This window comes from Fulmarus glacialis, unplaced genomic scaffold (genome assembly GCF_000690835.1).
Source record: "Fulmarus glacialis isolate BGI_N327 unplaced genomic scaffold, ASM69083v1 scaffold7022, whole genome shotgun sequence".
Taxonomy (NCBI): Eukaryota; Metazoa; Chordata; class Aves; order Procellariiformes; family Procellariidae; genus Fulmarus; species Fulmarus glacialis.
This window is the reverse complement of record NW_009195866.1, coordinates 99367-119195: the sequence shown is the minus strand read 5'-3', so window position 1 is coordinate 119195 and position 19829 is coordinate 99367. Positions and strand designations below refer to the sequence as shown.

Below are 19829 nucleotides of genomic sequence, written 5' to 3'. Positions count from 1 at the left end.
TGATATAAGTAAATTTTTTTAATATATATTTCCTAAAATGAGAACTGACCTGAATACGAGAGCGAGCTAGATACACATTGGACTTCCATTCAGTTTTCATTTTGCGGTACTGAGAGGACTTGGAATGGACGAACTGCTTACTGTAAGGCGCATTCAGTTCTCCCGTAACTGTGCTCTGAAATGACTTCGATGTGCTGGTGCTGTTCAAGGTGTGAGGCCTGTAGGAATTGGGCATGTAACAGGAAAGAATACAAGAAAAACTGAAGATTTCTCTGAAAACAGCCACAAAACCCATTCAAAATTCTTTTAGACATACAGACACTGAAAGCCAGCTAGCATAGACAACACAGCAGTTCCTTTGATTTGGGCATGCACATACACAGCCAAAGACGACAGGGTTTGTAAGCAGCAGACGAAAGCACAAATAACCCTAAGCAGCCTATAAACCCTGGGCTGTACTATGTGAAATTAAAACAAAATACCTTAACACAAACCTCTTGACATGGGTACTCATTTTAGGCTCGGCACGGGCACAGCCCGTGGGGTTGATAGCAAGAGGGAGTTCCATTAAGGGGTTTCGGCCATAGCGGAAAGTGTAGTTCTCACAGGCCTCAACCCCTGGCAGCTGTAAAAAAACAAAACAGACAAAAAGAAAAAAAATCCAAGTAATTATATGTTAATAGAAATATTTACTTTTCCACACTTCTTCTGTTCCCCTTCTCATGTGTATATCCAACAGTTTGGAGTAATCCAGCAAGGACTGGGATGGTGAAGACTCACCGATTCAGCAATCCTGGCCACTGCAGAGACTGTCAAACCAAAGAGGTCTTCACCCTTCAGATAGCCGGGAAACAGCTGGAGCATTTCAGATTCTTTTCTAACAGAAGCAACTGGCTCCAAGATTTTATCCCACACACCTACACAACCATATGGGAAAGAATTACAGTGACCAAAAAAATAAAAGTCTATCGTACTGGTTTTCAAACAAATGCCTGATGCTACCAGGAACCAATACTGAAAAAGCATTTTGTCGTTGGTTGCATACACAAACAGGCCAGTGTTTAAAAAGTGAAGCAGAGAATCATTTGGTGAGTTGCTATTTTGTCCTGAACAAATCCCAAACAGCACGACATTTCTACTGCACCCGTGATTCTCAGGAATGAAACTTTTAGTATTCTCAGCGTGGAAACCTTCAGTCCTCTGACAACAGTAACATACACAGATTCTCCTAAGAAAACCTGCACAAAGTAGAATTTGTTTAAAATAAACCATATTCTATTTCCATTAATTGATTATAGTCAGCTCTCAGCCGGATGTGGGCAATTCCCCTGGCAGTGGTTTGACTGGGCAGAGCGAGGCTGGGTGTATCAGCACCCGCAGCACGAAGGGGTTAAGACCCAGAGCATTACAGGCCACGTGCACGTTCACGTGCCACGTTCCTAAGACCTGCCCCGTACATTTACAGTCTAACGTATCATTCCTCACCCCACTGGAAACAACGTCACCTGCCTTGAGAACGACGTGGTCAACTCTACTGTCTTTTTATTGCTTACTAACTTCAGCATAGCTGAATTGAAGATAATTGAGTAATGATAACATATTTAAACAAAGTCACTTTTCATGAAAGGAAACCTATGCTGACATTCCTACTATTTTAATTCATTTTCAATACTCAGTCTTGGGTCTCCTCTGTGACCTTGTAACAAGTCTTCTTATTTGCAGCTTAAACAACTTCTTCAAAGGTGTCCTCAAGTCTTTATAGCATGATACTAAAAACGGGCCCTGGAAGCTCACTATAAGCGTGACATTAGAACAGTCTCTGCAACATGTTATTTGAAACACCTATCATACATCTGATAACTACCAGTAGCAACAAAACCACAAAAGTCGTGACCTCAGTTCACAAAATTTACCTTTTGGTGTTGTGTCAGTAAGGACCAGATCTTCGTGGCCTTGCTCCACAACCTTGATGACAAACAATGGAAGCCCGTCCTTCTCCTCAATTGAACAGAGATAGCGACAGCGTCTGTTTGCGTATCTCATGCTCCAGTACAACCGGCTGGCCTCATAACCCACGGGGAAGAGTGCTTTTGAGGAGTGGAAGGCCTGCATCTGCTGTGGCAGCAGCTGACCAACGGCATGGAAAATCAGGCTTCCCACACGGAAAGTGTGGTCACGTTCTCCTCGCTGAACGATGCTAGCGATCTGCCGCACTTCATCACGCTGAACGTAGACCCTCCTGAAGACTGCAAAGTAACTAAGTTCTTGCTCATGAGTTCCCTTTGGTTTGTGCATGGGGCAAAGCATGGTCTTGTCTTTAAAAAACATGCATTGTGCTTTAATGGCACAGGTAAAGTGATAAATATTGGTGCACCTTAACCTGTGACAACTGCTGGTGGCACCCATTTTGTGACAAAACATGCATTTCATTTGCAAGCCTCTTCGCAGTGCTAGTTCCACGTTTATTAAGGCACCAGCTTGTGTCTCATAGACTTCTGTAGACCAAAGAGCACAGTTCAAATGGACCCAAAGGTCTAAATCCAGGTTAAGAAGCCTTGCTGGTCCATCAGTTAATCCATCACCTTCCTCATGACAGAAGCAACATTTCCTATAGTCTTTAGGCACAGGATCTGGTTTAAGGGTTGTGCCCAGTTTTTTAAGAAATTCATCTATTTCTTCTTCACAAGGAGGTTTGAATGATCCTTTAGGAATCACAATCTGAATGCTCCACTTTTTCCATTTCATTCCTTTCCACTTCTTACTTGGAGGCCGACAGTCATCAAGACTACTGTGTATTGCTTTTAACCTAGGTTTTAGTTTCACCGTTACCTTAAGCTCATCCGGTTTTGCCTCTACCTTGGCTGCTTCAAACGCAGGGGGGAACATGATGGGGGGTGATGATGGTGGAGAAACTTTTTCCTGCAACTGAGGCAGACAGTGGACATCCAAAGTGGAGATGTTGTTGCTGTACTGATGGAATGCTTTAGGTGGCCTCTCTTTCATCGGCGACTGCGGCAAAGATGGAACCGATTCCTGCTAAATCAACAGAAAACTCTTAAGAAAAAAACCCCAAAATGTTAACCATTAAATGTATCCTGAAAACACTGTCACGTCAGTCTGGAAGAGGCTACTCAGAATGCCTAAAATTATGATGCAGCAACAGAGAAAGATGAAAATTACCCTGACCCGTGTTATCACAGCTTGTACCGCGATATGGAGCACAAATGTTCTCCCAGTCAACCTAGAACGTGGTGCCCTTTAGTACGGAAGAAGCAGCACAAATAATCCTTTGTCCAGGTTTTGAATGAAAAACTATTCAATTGCCCTAGACGAGCTAACTGACAGATTTACTTCTCAGGTATTTTTAGAAAGTTTTGTTACAACACAAAATAACCTTAAAATATGGGTCACAGAATTAATTTAAGGAGTAAGAATCTTGTTATGTAGTAGAAGGGGAAGATTTGGAATTAACGCCACATATTTTTCCTGGAAACAAGTGAAGAGGGAATTCCTGCAGGGCTTTAGATTAGATACACCTTGAGAACTTCACTATTCAGTTACAGTAAACAAGAATTATACCTGCAGAGATTTGTTAAAAAAAGGAGAGAAAACAAGAACAACAAAGGAAGTTTAGATTAAAAAGTGCTTAATGGGGTTTGTATGATTAATCCTGAAAGAGTAAATGAAAGGATCAAGAGGCTGAACATGACATTTAATTAACTTAATTATGTACATGCCGATGCACTTGTGCAGAAATGTTACCCTGTTTAAATACTAGTGAAAATGAGCTCCATAGGACACTAAAAGGATGTGGATGTACACACATTTATCTTCTCCTCCAGGTTTTTTTTTTTTATAATTTCTTCTGAAAAAATAAGTAGGATGCATTTGAAGGAAGGCTGCAAATTCTACAGTAAATACAGGACTATGAGAAAGCATTAATTAGGTAACGCTTGAAGCACATGGCCTGTTCTGTCCACTGGTTTAGGGAAAAAAAGGTACATTTGAACTAGAAAGAGTAGAAACCAAGCTAGTTAAAAGAAGTACTCAAAAAAATTTTATCTGTGAGAAAATAAACTTAGCAGGATCATTTAGTCTTGAATGAAGACCATTCCACTTTTAATGATTAAACAAACAGAGATAAATTTAAGTTACCTTCCTTTGAAATAGAATGAACCTGGACACAGCAAGAAATAATGCCCTGTGTGGAAGAGCTGAGTTTCTCTAAGGTGTTGTATACCCCTCGCAGTGTCTGTAGGTGGAGAACTACAGCATACTATTTGGGACCACCTGAGAAAAATCCCTGGCCTAATTCTACTTTCAGTGAGGCTGAGGGGAGACCTCATCGCGCTCTACAACTACCTGGAAGGAGGTTGTAGCGAGGTGGGGGTTGGTCTCTTCACCCAAGTAACCAGCGATAGGACGAGAGGAAATGGCCTCAAGTTGCGCCAAGGGAGGTTTAGACTGGACATAAGGAAAAACTTCTTTACTGAAAGAGTGGTCAGGCCTTGGAACAGGCTGCCCAGGGAAGTGGTGGAGTCACCATCCCTGGAAGTATTTAAAAGACGTGTAGATGAGGCGCTTAGGGACATGGTTTAGTGGGCATGGTGGTGTTGGGTTGACGGTTGGACTTGATGATCTTAGAGGTCTTTTCCAACCTTAATGATTCTATGATTCTAAATTTCTTAAAATGTCTTTCTCCAGTAATCAGAACCTCTTTTCCCTTGTCACTGTCAGTCAGCAGGCTCTTTACTAATGTTTTGGTAATTAATGTTTTGCCCAAATAAAGTAACGAAATAGGATTGTATTTTTCCAGTTACATTGAACAAATAAAAGTCCTTTTGCAACCTCGCTGTTCAGTTATTATTTGCACAGTTGTACATTTTTTTTTACTTTATAAGCCAAATCAAAATGCAGAATATAGCCCTTAAAGATGTATCTATGGTTTTGTACAATGCCTAGAGAACTTAAATGACTACTTTTTTGAGACTGCACCTTCAAAGCCTGTGAGGACAGCAAAAGGTGGCTACTGTTCTGCCATGCATCTCTGTCAGACAGAAAGTTCTGCAAATATGAATTTTACTTCATGCTGCTGGTTCAGAATCTCAACATCTGAATGTAGAGCAATTCATTTATAAACCTCTAAAATGCAGTACAACCTTCCCCCTCGCCCCCTTTCTGTTCTTCAAAAAATAGCTGCAATAATTTCTGCTCACTAGGGTCTACCAGCATTTGATACTTACTTTGTTCTCTGAGTTTTTTGCTTGCACAGCTGCTGAATAAAGAACAAAGCAGTTGTTGCTACAGAATACAATGTCCTTCATTTTATCAGAGCCTTCTTGGGAATCCTGGGAATCAAACACAGAAGATTATCAGAAGCGCATTTTAATACCATTCTTCACATAATAAGTGTAATGAAACAAGTCTTCCAATCTGGTTAGAAACTCTTTTATTTGTAGAACATTTGTGAAATAATGAGAGATACTGTGATATAAATACTTGATTATTTGACAGATCTAACGTTACCACCACCTACAACCTTGTTCTTCAGCACTTCTTGCCTTTAACAGAAGTTTAACAATCAAAATAAAGCATTCTATACCATGCACCCATCTGCTCCATAGGCACACTTCCAAAGTAAAATCCATTTTCTTTTATCTTTAGATGGCAAAAGAACATCTCATTTCAGCCTAATCAAAGACAGATCATACTGTTTTATCTACTGATCCATCTGCAAAACATTACTGGGAATTCAGTGCTTTTCTGACTACATGAACCCATTACTTTTGTATATAAATTTTGACTATATACCTTTGTTGCATAGTTATCTCAATCTCATTGAAAGAGGAATGGTACTTTTTGAATGAATGATAGTTCCCAATATAAATACAAGAGGCTGAGACTGAAACTGATTCCTGCTCAAAAAGAGTACAAGTGTTCTTGCTCTTACAATACTTCCTGACATGGCAATATGGCGCTGCCTTACAAATAAGCTCTTTCTGAATTAAGGTCCCAGAAGTGGTGATAGAAGAAGGTTAGTAGCAGAATTTAGGAAGCTGCCATATATGGGACCTATTTTATGAAATTTACTGAAATTCATTTTATATAAGTAACAACTTTGACGTTTCTTATTTGTACTACAAATGCGCTTGAATGTCGCATCCCGAATTAGGACACACATAGGAGGGAGACTACAAAGAAACCTGGAACTTGTATCAGTCAGCATGACAAGCAGTAGTCTTTGTTGCCTTCGTTTGCTCATTCATTATTACGTGCAAGAAACTACACTTCCACTGCAGTACCTGTTTAAGGAAAGGCAGGTCTTTGAAGGACTTCCGCACACCACTACCAAGAACCACAACTTTGCAATGAGAGCACCATCGAGGTCTCAATGCTGAGCCTTCTGCAATATTCTGACTGTGATCCTTATAGCCAGCTATACCTAGAAAATAGGTAAGTCTGTTAGAAGCTGTATCAAATTAAACCAAATTTATGAGAAGTCACAGTATTCTTCAGTGGAGTAGCATCCTGCTGGATAGGGCATGGAAGGCAAGCTTTAAACTACATCCTGATGGGGAAATTGCTTAAACTAGACCAAAGAGTCTAGAGCACAAGTCTGATGAGGAGTGGCTGCAAGCACTGGGGTTGTGTAGACTGGAGAAAAGGAGGCTCAGGAGAGACCTTATCGCTCTCTACAACTACCTGAAAGAAGGTTGTAGCAAAGGGGGTGTCGGTCTCCTCTCCCAAGTAACAAGTGATATGACAAAAGGAAATGGCCTCAAGTTGCGCCAGGGGCGGTTTAGATTGGATCTTAGGAAAAATTCCTTCACTGAAAGGGTTGTCAAGCATTAGAACAGGCTGCCCAGGGAAGTGGTGGAGTCACCATCCCTGGAGGTATTTAAAAGACATGTAGATGTTGTACTTAGGGACATGGTTTAGTGGTGGACTTGGCAGTGCTAGGTTAACAGTTGGACTTGATCTTAAAGGTCTTTTCCAACCTAAATGATGCTATGATTCTATAAAACCAACTGTGCGAACAAGGCAAAAATACATTCTTGTATAAGAAATGAGGAACTAAACCAGCATAGGAATACATCCTTAAACAACTATGTCAAGTTTTCCAGCATAGGAACAATCTTTCTGAATGATGGATTTAAAAATCAGACTGGACAAAAAACCCTAATAATGTTGGGAACTACTGGAAGAAATACCTCACTGACAGTGATGTAGATAACATAATGGAAATCAGAGATGGATCAGACCTATTAAGTTACGGTTAACACCAGGAGCAGGTCCACAGGTACTGATCACGTAAGAAGAGAAAGGTATTATTTAGAACAAGAATCAATTATTTAATTCTAGAGCATGAATTTATGAGGCTGAAATGCATTAATACTGATTCAGTTAAAATTTTGATATGGAAAACTTGGAAGAATTAATGTCCACTCACCATTGCTGTTTGCAGGAAATGGCACATTAGGTTGCTTCAGTCCATAAGACCCTATGATCCTGGCAGGTCCCATGGATCCTGCCTGAGGACCCTGAAGTAGTAAGTGTTGCCTGTACTCCATAGATGGGTTCACTCTGTGACTATTGGCGGTTGCCATGGTGGATGGGACGTCTGGAGCGTTACTAACCTCGTAACTGTTGGGAATTCTGACATGGAGCAGGTTGGAGAATGCCGCTACAACGCTACTAATGTTCTAAAAACAATAATAAAAACATACCTTTGTTTTCATCAGACAGGCAGTTAAGACAGCAGTAATATAAATTATTAGATGACTGCAACAGCTGCTTTATTGTACTATGCTATAACCTCTTCAGATTCACTATATATAAAATATATTAACTGCTGTTGTACTTTATATATGTAATACAAGCTTATTTCTTTTACCTCGGCAGCTGTGGGATGTAAAGTAATTGCTACAGATATAAGGCCAGATTTAGGACCATTCTGGGATGGTCCAAGCTGAGAGGCAAAGAAGCCAGAACCAGGTAATGCTCCTGAACCGGGTTCTGATTTTATGTAATTCCTTTTGGCTTCTGAACCTGAAATTAAAACAAAATACACCAGGTTAATCCTACATACATGTGAATGCGAAAAAAAGCCTAGTTCTAACTGTTCACTCTGCTCCAGTCTCACCTTTTCCAGTACTGCTAGGTAGGATGGGAATGATGGGAGATGGTACAGGTTCTGGGTTCTCCTCCTTTACAACTGACAAATCTGGATACCTACTAATTTCCACTCCCACCACGCTTTCAGGAGAGGAAGAAGGAACAAAGCTGTCAGGAGTGTCCCGGTCCTCACAGTGATCTTGAACCCTGGAACAAAACCCAGAAAAGCTGTTTTGGAAATGGTCTAGAAACCTTTGGTAAGCCAAAGTTATAAATCATGACAGGGAGCTATAATGAACTTGCTTCTTGCTACTAGTCATGGAACGCAATTATGTGGTAGGCCATTACTCCTGGGTATCTCATACTCCATTGCACACGGTGGTTTCTTGGGAAAGATGCATAAAGAAAAACAGAGGCACTAACAAAGCCCATGTTCCATCATGTACCATCATGTAACTAACTGTTCCCCATGGCTCCATCTACCCGAGTAAAAAATTATTATTTAATATTTAAACTTTTTAGTGGAAGTGTATTCACCAGTCCACCCCCCCTCATCCACGCACAGGCTTCAGTGCTTCAAAGACACCCAACTTTTGGTTAGGCAAGTGAAAGGGAGGCAAAAGGGAAGATCTCTGTAGGGAGACTCACGTTCTAGCAAGCATTTCTCACACGGTAACAGAAACCGAGGACAGCTGGGGAGTTTTCAGGCTGACGCTTCCACAGTACTGCTGTCTGTACAGCAGTCATACTGTCATGGTGCAACAGTACCATGCTGCTCCAGAAAAAATACCAATTTGCATAGCTCTCTTCCACTTTTTAGAGAGCAAGGTGATGAATTCTTAACAATTTAACAGAATCTAGAGTCTAGCAATGGCAGAAGTCACATATTTCACTATGCTGCTCTCTAGATGTGGAATGCTAAGAGTTAACCAGGACAAATTATCCCATTACGTTCTCTGCATCGTGTGGCTGTGCACAATGGATTTCATTTCTTCACACCTTCACAGTCTCATCTCCTACAAAGATCACAGAATCTGCTCCAAATACGGTTTTGAAGATGTCAAGGAAAACCTACCTTAACTCCTCCTGATTGTTGTGAGGTGGTGTTGGAAGTGAAGCAGGAACATCCACAGTTTTAGGGCCCTGAGCCATTGCTCTTGCTAATAAATCATCTTGTGGTCTGAAAGGCAACTGGAACTGCTTTGGTCCCAGAGCTTTGGTAACTAAAACCAGAAACACACAGCACAATGAGACATCTGTACAGCTCTTTCATTGATATACGTTCTGTGTATCGGGGTACTGGTGGCTCCCTGATACAACCAAGGCATTACACCAGATGGTAACACCGCTGTCATCCATTTGGAGTTCCAAAATTTTTGACCATTCATGATTAATCTCCATATTTACAAAAACCTGCAAATTTTGAGCAAAAAAGGGCTCGAAAGGCTTTTGAGTGTGCCTTCTGCCAGTACGAGAGGACAACTCTTTTACTCAAAAAAAAAAAAAAAAAAAAATCAAAACTTTGTAACAACAAAGGAAAAGGGGTGGGGAAAAAGGATTTTAATCACTGAACAGTCCCTATGAAGGGGCAGTAAAAAGTTTTATTTAATAGAAAGCAATTTTAATTGACCAAATTACAAGCATCAGAAAATACACACTGACTACATCAAAGCCTGCTGAGGATACATTTCGGGTAGGCTGCTTTTGAGCTCCCTCAACTAACTGGTTAGTCACTTATACTGGACATAAAAAACTGATTTTAAGGTTTTCTTTTTCTTTTCTTAAGAGTGCTTCTAGCTCTCAACATGTTATCGAAAGGGAATAGGGAAAAGGCTATCACTTGACATTACACTGGTGTAAAATAAAGCTGGATAATAATGATTACAACCTTAAAAGAGTCTAGGCATACTGTTTTTATAAAAAGACTATAGCAACTGAAAAGCATCCCAGTATCTATTTTGTAATTTGCTACAAACTTGACTCATTTATTATGGAAACAATACGTATTAGTCTTACCATCATGACCTCCTAACATACCAGCCTTGCCAGCAAGTTCCTCAGTGGTTGCGAAGCCATTTACCAACTTCTGGCACGCCACGGGAGGTGGTGTGGGAGGAAGAGAGGCTGGGGGTGTTGGAGGATTGCTCAGATTGTTCTGCTGCATGAGATTAAAGAACCGTAAATCAGCCATGGAACACAGGGTGAAAACTTGCCTTGTTCTAATACTAGATAATGTAACCACTCACATATTTTTACATGCAGAGGTAGCACTGATAAGCAGTGATAGTTAATTCTCAAGTATGTGACCAAATACATAAAAATACCTACTATAAAACACACAATGCTTTACTTTTCTTCTATCAATGATATTATCAGAGAAATAGTTTACGTGAGGAGTATATATTTCTGAAAGAAGATATAGCTAAATCATTTACAGAAAAGCACAAAGAACATTTTTAGGAATGGTTTGAGAGCCCCAACAAGTTCTTACAGTTTAAGCAAAGGTCTGAACTTAAGATTGAGAGTGCTATTCTGCAGTGACTCTCCATCACCATAAACAAGTCAGCTTACCCAATTTCTACTAAAAGGGAAGCTACCTCACATTTAGTACAGGATGAGCTTTCACTGAAGCAGTTACTATGGAGAAGCAGATACTCTGCAAGTTCACACTCCAGGCTACTTCTCACTAGCTTACTTAACTGCCCATATTTTAAACAAAAATTAAATGAAAACTTCAGTATCTGTTCTTGTTGCAGTCATGCCCACAAAGCTAATACTTATTATTCGCTTTTGACCACAGCAACTATTTCTGCTAGGTCACATTCTCAGCTTACATGCCATGTAAGGCTGGAGTAAACACCACTGTTTTTTAGTAAGTTACTGAAGTTTTTATATTAGGGTAGCCAAGCAGCAAATTTGATTCTGTCTGTTTGCTGTCTTGGTGCTCTCCCAATACTGCCACTCTGATCTCAGAGACACAATTTTAAATTCTGTGGGTTATTAGCTCGTCAACAAACAGTCTATTTTGTTCAGAGTTCTCAGGTTCTTAGTTAGGGCTTAGTGGACAAATGAGAAAAGTCTATTTCCCATTTAATTCACATTAAGAAATGCTTTAATGCTTTCAATGACTTTGCAAAGTACTGAGAATTCAGCCTTTTCTGCTCCATAAAACTGTAATTACAATTTTCACTATTTAGCATCCATTTGTAAAAGAAGGACTTGTAGTTTTTAATTAGTTTACAACACAGTTTCCAGAACTGATTTCCACTTTCAGAGAGTAAAACAATGGTGACTGTTTCACCACTGCACCATCTATCTAGTCTAGCAACAGAAAATTATTTTCTTCTGGTTGCATAAAAGGCAAGAACTCTAACTAACTAGTAGTAATAATGTCATGAACTTCTTTTCCCACAGAGAGCATACAATGGAAATCCAGATTAAAACCGTACCTTGTAAATGAGCTGGGAGTAGTAATCTGAAGCCCCATCAAGAGTAGCACTACCAAAACTTCCTACAAGTCGATTTCCACCATTTAGCTGGCCACTACCATAGGGAAGAAAGTGTGCAAAGCTCACTCCAATTATTGGTTCCATCAAAGGCAGAAGAGAAAGCTGCTATATTAAAAAAAAAAAAAAGAGGTTAGAAATTAATTAAACTATAACATAGAAGCACTGCAAATCTCCAAACATCAGTAGAGTCATTTCTAACTTAAAAAATAATTGGAATTTACCCACTATCAGAAAACTGTGTCAAACACAGGCTTCTCAGTTTGTTAAGGAAGGTGGTCCCCTGTCCATCAAAGCCGCAGCTCTGGCTCCCTGCCAGTTCAGCCACAGAGGTTGCATAAACCCAAAATTTAAAATTTCCTAATTTTGTGGAAGTTTTCATTTTCTCCACCCTGTACTCAAAATTCAACTTAATGATCAACTTCATTTCCATCATGAGAAGTCCACTCTTTCAAGTACCCTCTTGATGCATTACCCAGCGTCTGTATACCTACCTGTTTTAACTGGATGAATGTATCAGCGTTAGGGTAAATAGCTTGCTTTTCTTCTTCTTCTTTTTTTCTTTTCTTGGACCGAGGAGCTGCCTTCTCTCCTGTCCTCTGAGTTCGCTTATTTCTCTGTTTCTTGGTTTCAGGTCCCACATCTGTTCTCTGAAGCTGGCTGTTACTACACCCGAATGCACCTTGCATCTGGTTTCCTGCAGTTTGCTGGAATAAAAAAAGAAAGTAAAGCAGAATTACTGACATTTTAATATACAGTTCATTCAAATTTACTGCACGATAGTCTAAAAGAACATGCACAGTATAATAAATCTAATTGATAATCGTATTTTACGGTTTGTTTACTTTGCTGTCTCACTGGCAGCGGTAACTGCTGTACTGTCCCTACACACAGAATTATGACTTATCGTTAACACCACTGACATCTGAAAACATCATTAAAAACTCACAGACCAGAAACATTTTCTTTTGAATACCCCCTAAAACACTTACATGTGCATGCAACCTTAGAGATTTTCACGAGGGCATAATGAAAGGCAGACTTGGTTACAGAAAAAAGGTGTGTAAGTTAATATAATACAAATGTATTCTGAGGTTAGAAACAAAAACAGTATTGTGAAACACTTCTAGATTGTACCATTTACTTAAATACTTTCAGTACATATTTGCAACCCCATTCTTCACATAAAAGGATAGTTGTGTAAAAGCAATCAGAATAGGACTTGGTAGCGCAACAGATAGCGGAAAGCCAAAATAAAGTCCAATTTCTTTTTATCAATTATTATTTTAAACAGCTCTACACGACCCCTACCGCAAGTAGTCTCACCACTATTCCTGTCATGTATGATTTAACCGTGGATCTTTAACACTTATCTAAGTTACCTGCTGCTCACAATTACCTTTATTTTTATCAGTCTTTATTCATTTTGAATGTGTTTAAATTTTGTTTCAAGGATGTATTTAGAGTTTAGGCAGTCATAAACCAAAACTGAGTAGAGATTAAAGATTACAATAAAATGACCAACAAATCTAAGTGTAAAGTATATCCTACCTCCACAGAAAGCAATTTTCTTTAGGTCTGTTTTTAAGAACCTTATAAATTATTAAACCATATAATGCCATTAATATAAAGAATTAATGCTCCCTTACATTAAAGTAAAATTAATTAGAGAAATATTCTGTAACACAGAAATCCAGCAATTTTAGGAGATTTAACAATTTCACACTTTTGATAAAAATCCTAAAGCATAGTCTCTACTAAAATTAGAGACAATGTATGATTTTCACAGGCAAAAAATGAGCATGGACTTGGTTCATTCACAGAACACTCCAAATGGTGCAGCTGAAGGGGTGTGAAGCCCAGCACTATACCTCTGCAAAGGCGCACACGTCATCCTATACATGACTAAGGCGAAGTCACAGAAGAAAGCAGCATACAGACATACTATATACTGTAGAAACATACTAGCAGGTAATTAAGAGTCATACTGTAAAATCTTGTCTTAATCTTGGTAAATATTAGGAAGTGGCACTTTTAAAGATTATTATCTATAGAAAAATTACTTTTTGCATTTTAATAATTTCTGCATACACTGATCTACAAAGTCATATTAAAACTTGTTCTTTGGGTAACACAGATGATTTACTCATGGAGAAAGGGCAGGAAGGGAGGTAAAAATTCCTTAAAGCTGTTTATTCCTACCTTGTGCAGGTAGGTTATCTCCCCACCTTTTCACAAATGCCCGCGGTAAAGGCACAAACTAGCCTTTGATTATTGATGACCACTGTATAACAAAACCAGTAATAGGCTCACCATTCCTTCAGCTGGATTCTGCTTCTCTGTTAACTTCTTATCCCCAGAAGCTTCCTCTCCTGTTCGGCTGCTGTTCTCCGATTTCTGATTTAGAATAGATGAGGACTTCTTATTTTTAAGCAGGTGTTTCAGCAATTCATTCCCTGACTCCCCTTTCGCTGCCGGAACGCTAGCTGGTTGTGCTGGACTCTGAGCTGAAGAGGCAGGCTGTGATATGACTTTATCTTCTTCCACCTTAATACTGCTTGGATTTTCTGGTTTAGGCTCAGCTTGACCTGAGCATTGATCAGTTTCTGCCTTTTCTAGTTTAACTTCTTGAATGCTGCTAGGTGTATCTGTTTTAGCCTTTTCAGTCTCTGTATTTACACTCGGCTGTTTCTGTGGCAGACTGCTGTTGGGGAGCTTACATTCCAGCTCTGGAGAGGTCTGGCTCTCTCCTGCATTTGATGTTGATGGGCCCGTTAACTCTGCTGACTCTTGCTCATCTTGATGACGTGAAAGTTCATTGGGGGTGTTAACTGCGGGAGTGGAGGTAGAATCAGAAATGGTTGGAGTTGATGGTGCAGTTATATCTGAATGTGGAGTTGACGGGGCTTTTATTGACTCGGCATCATCATCCTTTTTCTTTTTTCGTGTCCTTTTCTTTTTCCCTTTCTCTTCTGGGATTATGTCAGAATACAGCTGTATGAGAGACTGGCTTGATCCAGGGAAGTTTGTTGCCTGGGGCACACTAGTGTCCGAACCACATGGGGCACCACTACTGAGTACTGTAGATGAAGGTACAGCAGAAGCAAATGGAGGCCTGACTTGGTTCTGCGTAAAGGTGGCCCCAGGGAGATTCCCATGAGTTTGTTTTACATTATGGAAATTAGGGGCTCCACCTGGAACAGCAGATGCATCAGGTCCAAAAGTTGTAGGGCCCACAGGCCTTCGCTCACTGCTTTGCATAAAATTTGGGGCAGGAGGAGAGGTCACAGGACCTTGTTGCAGAATTTGCCCCATTTGTTGCTGTTGATGCTGTGGAGACTGCTGAAGAGGTCGCGGAGTTTGTATGAAATCACAAGGTAGATCAGAATTAAAGAAAGGTATCTGAGATACAGATGTCTTGTTATTTAATTCAGACCCTATCATACCATGCTGTTCTAGTTCCATTCTCTGCTGTAAAGCCCTCTGTCGATCTACCTCCTGCATAAGCTGAATGCGTTGCCTTTCCTGTTGCTCTCGTAAACGCTCCTTTCTTTCCCGCTCTTGAAAACTTTCACTGAAAGGGTTATTGTCCTCAAACTCCACCCTTGGTGGTGGCCCTGACTGTGCAGTTGCATTTGGACCAGGCACAGGAGCTGGTGTACCAGCAGTAATTGGCAACAGTGTCATTGGAGGCTGCATCCTTGCTGGATTCATGGAAATATGACTTGCAGGGGCATTTGCAGATTGCCATCCAGACAAATTTGGCATTCTGGTTGGGTTGGATTGCCCAGCAATTACCACTGTATGTTGCTGATGCTGGAGCTGTTGTGCCACCATGGGGAAGTTTTGCTGATTCATTGCTGGTGATGTTCCTCCTGGAACCATTGGTGGTTGAGCCTGGACGCCTGGCATTATAGCATGGGGTGCAATTCCACACTGCTGCTGCTGCTGCTGCTGCTTGATTCGATATTCCTCAATTAGTTCTGCATGCTCTTTCTGCTGCTTTCGAATCTAAAAATTAAAAAAGTCATTAATTCATCTCTGACATGCACTGACTGCGTAAGTAGCATAAAACACGTAACCCACCATTATAATTTCAGTAGACAATTAACCTCAGGCAAAAATAGTATTTCTGCATAGTCTTATTTTCCCCCCCTTTTTAAGGCTAAATAGCCATTATTTCATTAGAAATACTATTCATCCCAAAATTTTAGACAAAGTAACAGTGCCTCAAAGTTCTAATTACATTCCAAGACCGCACTGTGCTAGAGAATATACAAACCTAAACCAAAAGTGATCCTTGTCCTACAGATCTTATCATCCATGCACAGGATAACAATAGTTGGGAACAGACAGGAAAAAGGAAAGTGAGATAGATGATCTTCACACATCAGCAAAAATTTTTAAAAGATGTAATTGAAAAGGCAAAGTTTGCAGGAAAACAGTGAGGCAGATTCCCATTTATTCACAGGCTGATCCTCAAACATCACACAGCAGACGAAAATTGCAACCGCTGCTTGAAAATTTTAAACTTTAAGATGAAAATAAACTTGACTTGGACACTAAAAGTTAAGCCTAGTAGTTTATTTTTAAGGCAAGCAAGAGAAGCCAATGGAAGCATATGACAGTATCAACCAGATAAGATAGAGCATTTCAGAAACACAAAAGATACCTAACTACACTGCTCTCTAAAAAAATAAGAGGACTTGTAATCCACTGCTTAATAATACATACATTATGGAAAATCTCTCTCTCACTTCTATTCATTAGATTATGACTTCCACAACTTCCATTTGCTGTTTGTACTGATAGAAAAAGTCTATAACATAATTAAAAATGTTTGATAGCACTCTCCTTTATCTGGGGCAAGAGACAAGCCAGAAAGCTCAGGGTAACAGAGATATTACAGGACACACTCCAGAATGCAGGACAGATGCACCCAAAAGGCTATTTACACGGTAATCTCAGGTCCAAGATGATTTATGAGCTCTGGCTTGGCAATGACACCGCCAGATAAACAGTGCAACTGCATAAAGCCACCAACTGGATCGATCTGCATTGCACAGTCCAGTGCTCCAGGACTTCTCCGTGAGTATACAGCACTAAACCTGTGTTGGCTCTGAGGCATCCAAACCACTGCGCCTTCCCAGGATTTGCAGTGGCGGATCAGCCACATGACTGTACTTGGAATTAGTTGAGATCTCAGAGGACCAGCACTGACTACACCCAGCTGGACCTGAGCCGACCTGCGCAGATCGACCTGGTGATTTTAACAGTGTAGGGGAGAACAAGGCAGAGCTTATTAGCACAGGCACAGTGCCACACCAAAGCAGTTAAACTGCCCTGGCTGCAGAGACAATATGGTAGTGTCTGCATGGCTATGTGCCTGAGCTAATAACCCTGTCAGACATAAGCTCGTGTTGCACAGTCAGCTCTGGTTTCTCTGTGCCTGTGTCCAGACCAGCAATTCCCAGGGATTTGAGAGTACTTTTCTCTATATATACATATATAGACTTTGCCCTTTTCAAAAACTAACAGAAGCTTGATTACAGAAAAATTATTTGATCTGATTTGAAAGAGTGGTGACTTGCTTCACATAGAAGGTACTTAAAAATACACCTTAATAAAACGTTATTTAAGCTCCTACCAGGTATGTAACAAAGTGCTGTTTAGGATGTGGATGACTGGTCTAAATCAGTGGTTGAAGGGTAGTGGAGGGCATTTACCAGCAGCATAGGAAACTTAAGTTCAACAATGAAAAATAAAAGCACCTTAATTATGGGGCACTAAATGTATCTGCCAGCAATGTCATGATTAGCAGCTATTACTTCAACATAACTCCACTGTAAGACTAGACTGACGTATGTATGACAAAGATTGGTTAAAGTGAATTTTTTCTGCATTTATTCTACTTGTGATTCATTGTGGAAGGGAAAAAAAGAAAAAGGAAGAAATGATGGAGACATAATTTATCTGCTCCATCCCTCTTCCACATAGTGAGAAGGTAAGCCAACTAATATTCCATCCAGTGCATACTTTGTCTTGAAGCAACACAGGAGCAAGAACTCGAGGGTCAGATATCACTTAGGACTCCATTCCAAGCAGCCTGCTGCCAATTTTTTCCCTCATATTAATGAAGAATAATTCTCAAGCATTTTCATATTCACCAGGTCTGGTTGATCCTGACAATCATGCCAGATAATTTATAAACAATGTCTTGAGGAACACAGCATTCAATACTGTTGGCCAAAGCATAGATTTATCAAAGCTATCACTAGTTTAACTTTAATCTCACTTACTATAATCACAGTTACAAGATGTAGCAAGTGAAATTCCAACTGAATATAAAGAAGGAAAAACAAAACCCAGTGAAAGCGGTTACACATTCGAACAGGGGCCCAGAGAGGCTGGGAAATCTCTACTCTTGGAGACTTACAAAACTTGACTGACAAGGTGCTGAGCAACCTGACTTAACCGTGAAGCTAGTTCTGCTTTGATCAGTAGACTACATGATCTCCAGATATCCCTTTGACCTATATTATTCCATAATACAGTAACAGGTAACACACACTGATGATCAGCATCTAGGAACTATACAGATCATAAAACTAGACTAACACTAAAGATATAATGAAAAGATTTTCAAACAGTAACATTAAACTGTCATATAACCAAGAGGTTCTGATTACGTAAGGACACCTGAAAAAGACTTAGTTATGAGGTTCATTCAAGCCTGAAACAAAGCCCTGCAGGCTAAGACTTTCCTCTGAATCTTTCATTTATGCTTTTCATGGTGCCAGGACCTCTGCTGCAAGTAATTTTGCCAAGCAACTTCCCCTCTTCCCATAGTACTAAAACAACTTTTTGTCATAATGTTTGCCATAGCATATTCTCCTACAACTCCAGTGTCACCGGCAATCCAGAATAATGCTGTTAAACACACACAAAATATGATAGGGAGTGGCTCCCTTTAAATAAGCTCCACTGTATTTAAACAATTCAGCTCGCCTTTTAGAAGATTTAAAGGAAAGAGTCATACTAGTATAACAGCTTAGTATTAAGGTGATCAGGTTGGATTCCAGATGATTACCTGTTCTAGCTGTTTTTGGACCATACTTTGTTGCTCAGTAACATGTTTAAGCTGTTCTGCATCTTCTTCTGGGAACTCACGGCCAGCTTTCTTAGCTGTACGCTGTTTTGCTGAGAGTGCCTTTTTTGATTTTCTGTGTGCTCCAATTTGCTCCTCAAGGTACTTCTGTTGCATTTGAAGAAGTTGTTGTGTTTCTTGCAGCCATTCCTCATATTGTTTTCTTTGTGAATCATCTAGAGAGAAGGGAAATTAAGTATGATATGATCTCATCCTGGGGATGAACTCTCATCCTACTTTTTACAGATGAATTTTAACAATCAGGTTCCCCCCTTACTTTAAGAAACCACTGGTCAAGTTCAGCCGAATTTGACAGAGGATTTGGTATCTCAAGAGATATTAAGCTCTTAGAGTGATTTGAGTAAAGGAGACAGAGATACAAATTACTGCATTTATTGAGAGAAAGCAGTTTTAACATAGTCCCTTAATTTCAAGGGACATCAGCCTGCTGTCTACCCAGTAAATGTGCACTTGCTAGCCAGTGAGCAAACGTAGCTTTGAAAGCAGCTCCAGAACCTGGTAGTACCCTGCTCTGCCACAGAAGAGGGGACATGGAAGACTTCTGGAAGTACTCAGGTAGAGGGAAAGGTATTAGGGAGTAAGGACACAAATTTACAGGAAACACGGCCTCATTAATTCTTGTGTTTGCAGAAGAGTCTTGTACATATAGAATTATTTTTATCACTAAGTCTAAGAAAAAAATTAAAATGATAAACATTCATCAAATAGTCATGAAATGAAAGAAACATCTTGTCTGTAAAAATAACTGTCAGTCCTCCGCACAGGGCCTTCGGAACCAGTGCCTCTTCCTCTCCACAAACATGCACTCTCATTTAGACTGTAACTGAGACATTACTCTTTTTACAAATGAGCAATGCTCATCTGCTATGAGCAGTCCATTGCTCTCAGATGTTTTTCTCGAGGCAAAACAATCATGTCTGATAACACTTGATCTGCACTAAGCTCAGAAGGCAAGAGAGAAGGTTTGGTGATGGTACCATTTGTCTCCTGATCCCATTGTGGCAATGAGCTGGGTAATCAGGAATATAGCTCTTCCTTGA

At 40.0% G+C, this 19829-nt stretch overlaps 1 protein-coding gene across 1 annotated transcript in view; it reads right to left on the bottom strand.

Moving 5' to 3' along the window:
* Positions 1–49: 49 nt before the first annotated feature.
* Positions 50–19829, bottom strand: part of LOC104084400 (histone-lysine N-methyltransferase 2C-like) — a gene marked incomplete at its 3' end in the record, with an annotated part of 117587 nt that continues 97807 nt past the window's right edge. The window contains 15 exon segments of the mRNA XM_009588230.1: positions 50–218; positions 483–625; positions 781–917; positions 1914–3033; positions 5244–5348; positions 6303–6442; positions 7451–7703; positions 7895–8049; positions 8144–8322; positions 9191–9338; positions 10132–10273; positions 11565–11729; positions 12116–12328; positions 13935–15632; positions 18712–18944. Of these exon segments, the coding sequence (XP_009586525.1) occupies positions 50–218; positions 483–625; positions 781–917; positions 1914–3033; positions 5244–5348; positions 6303–6442; positions 7451–7703; positions 7895–8049; positions 8144–8322; positions 9191–9338; positions 10132–10273; positions 11565–11729; positions 12116–12328; positions 13935–15632; positions 18712–18944 (5000 nt within the window).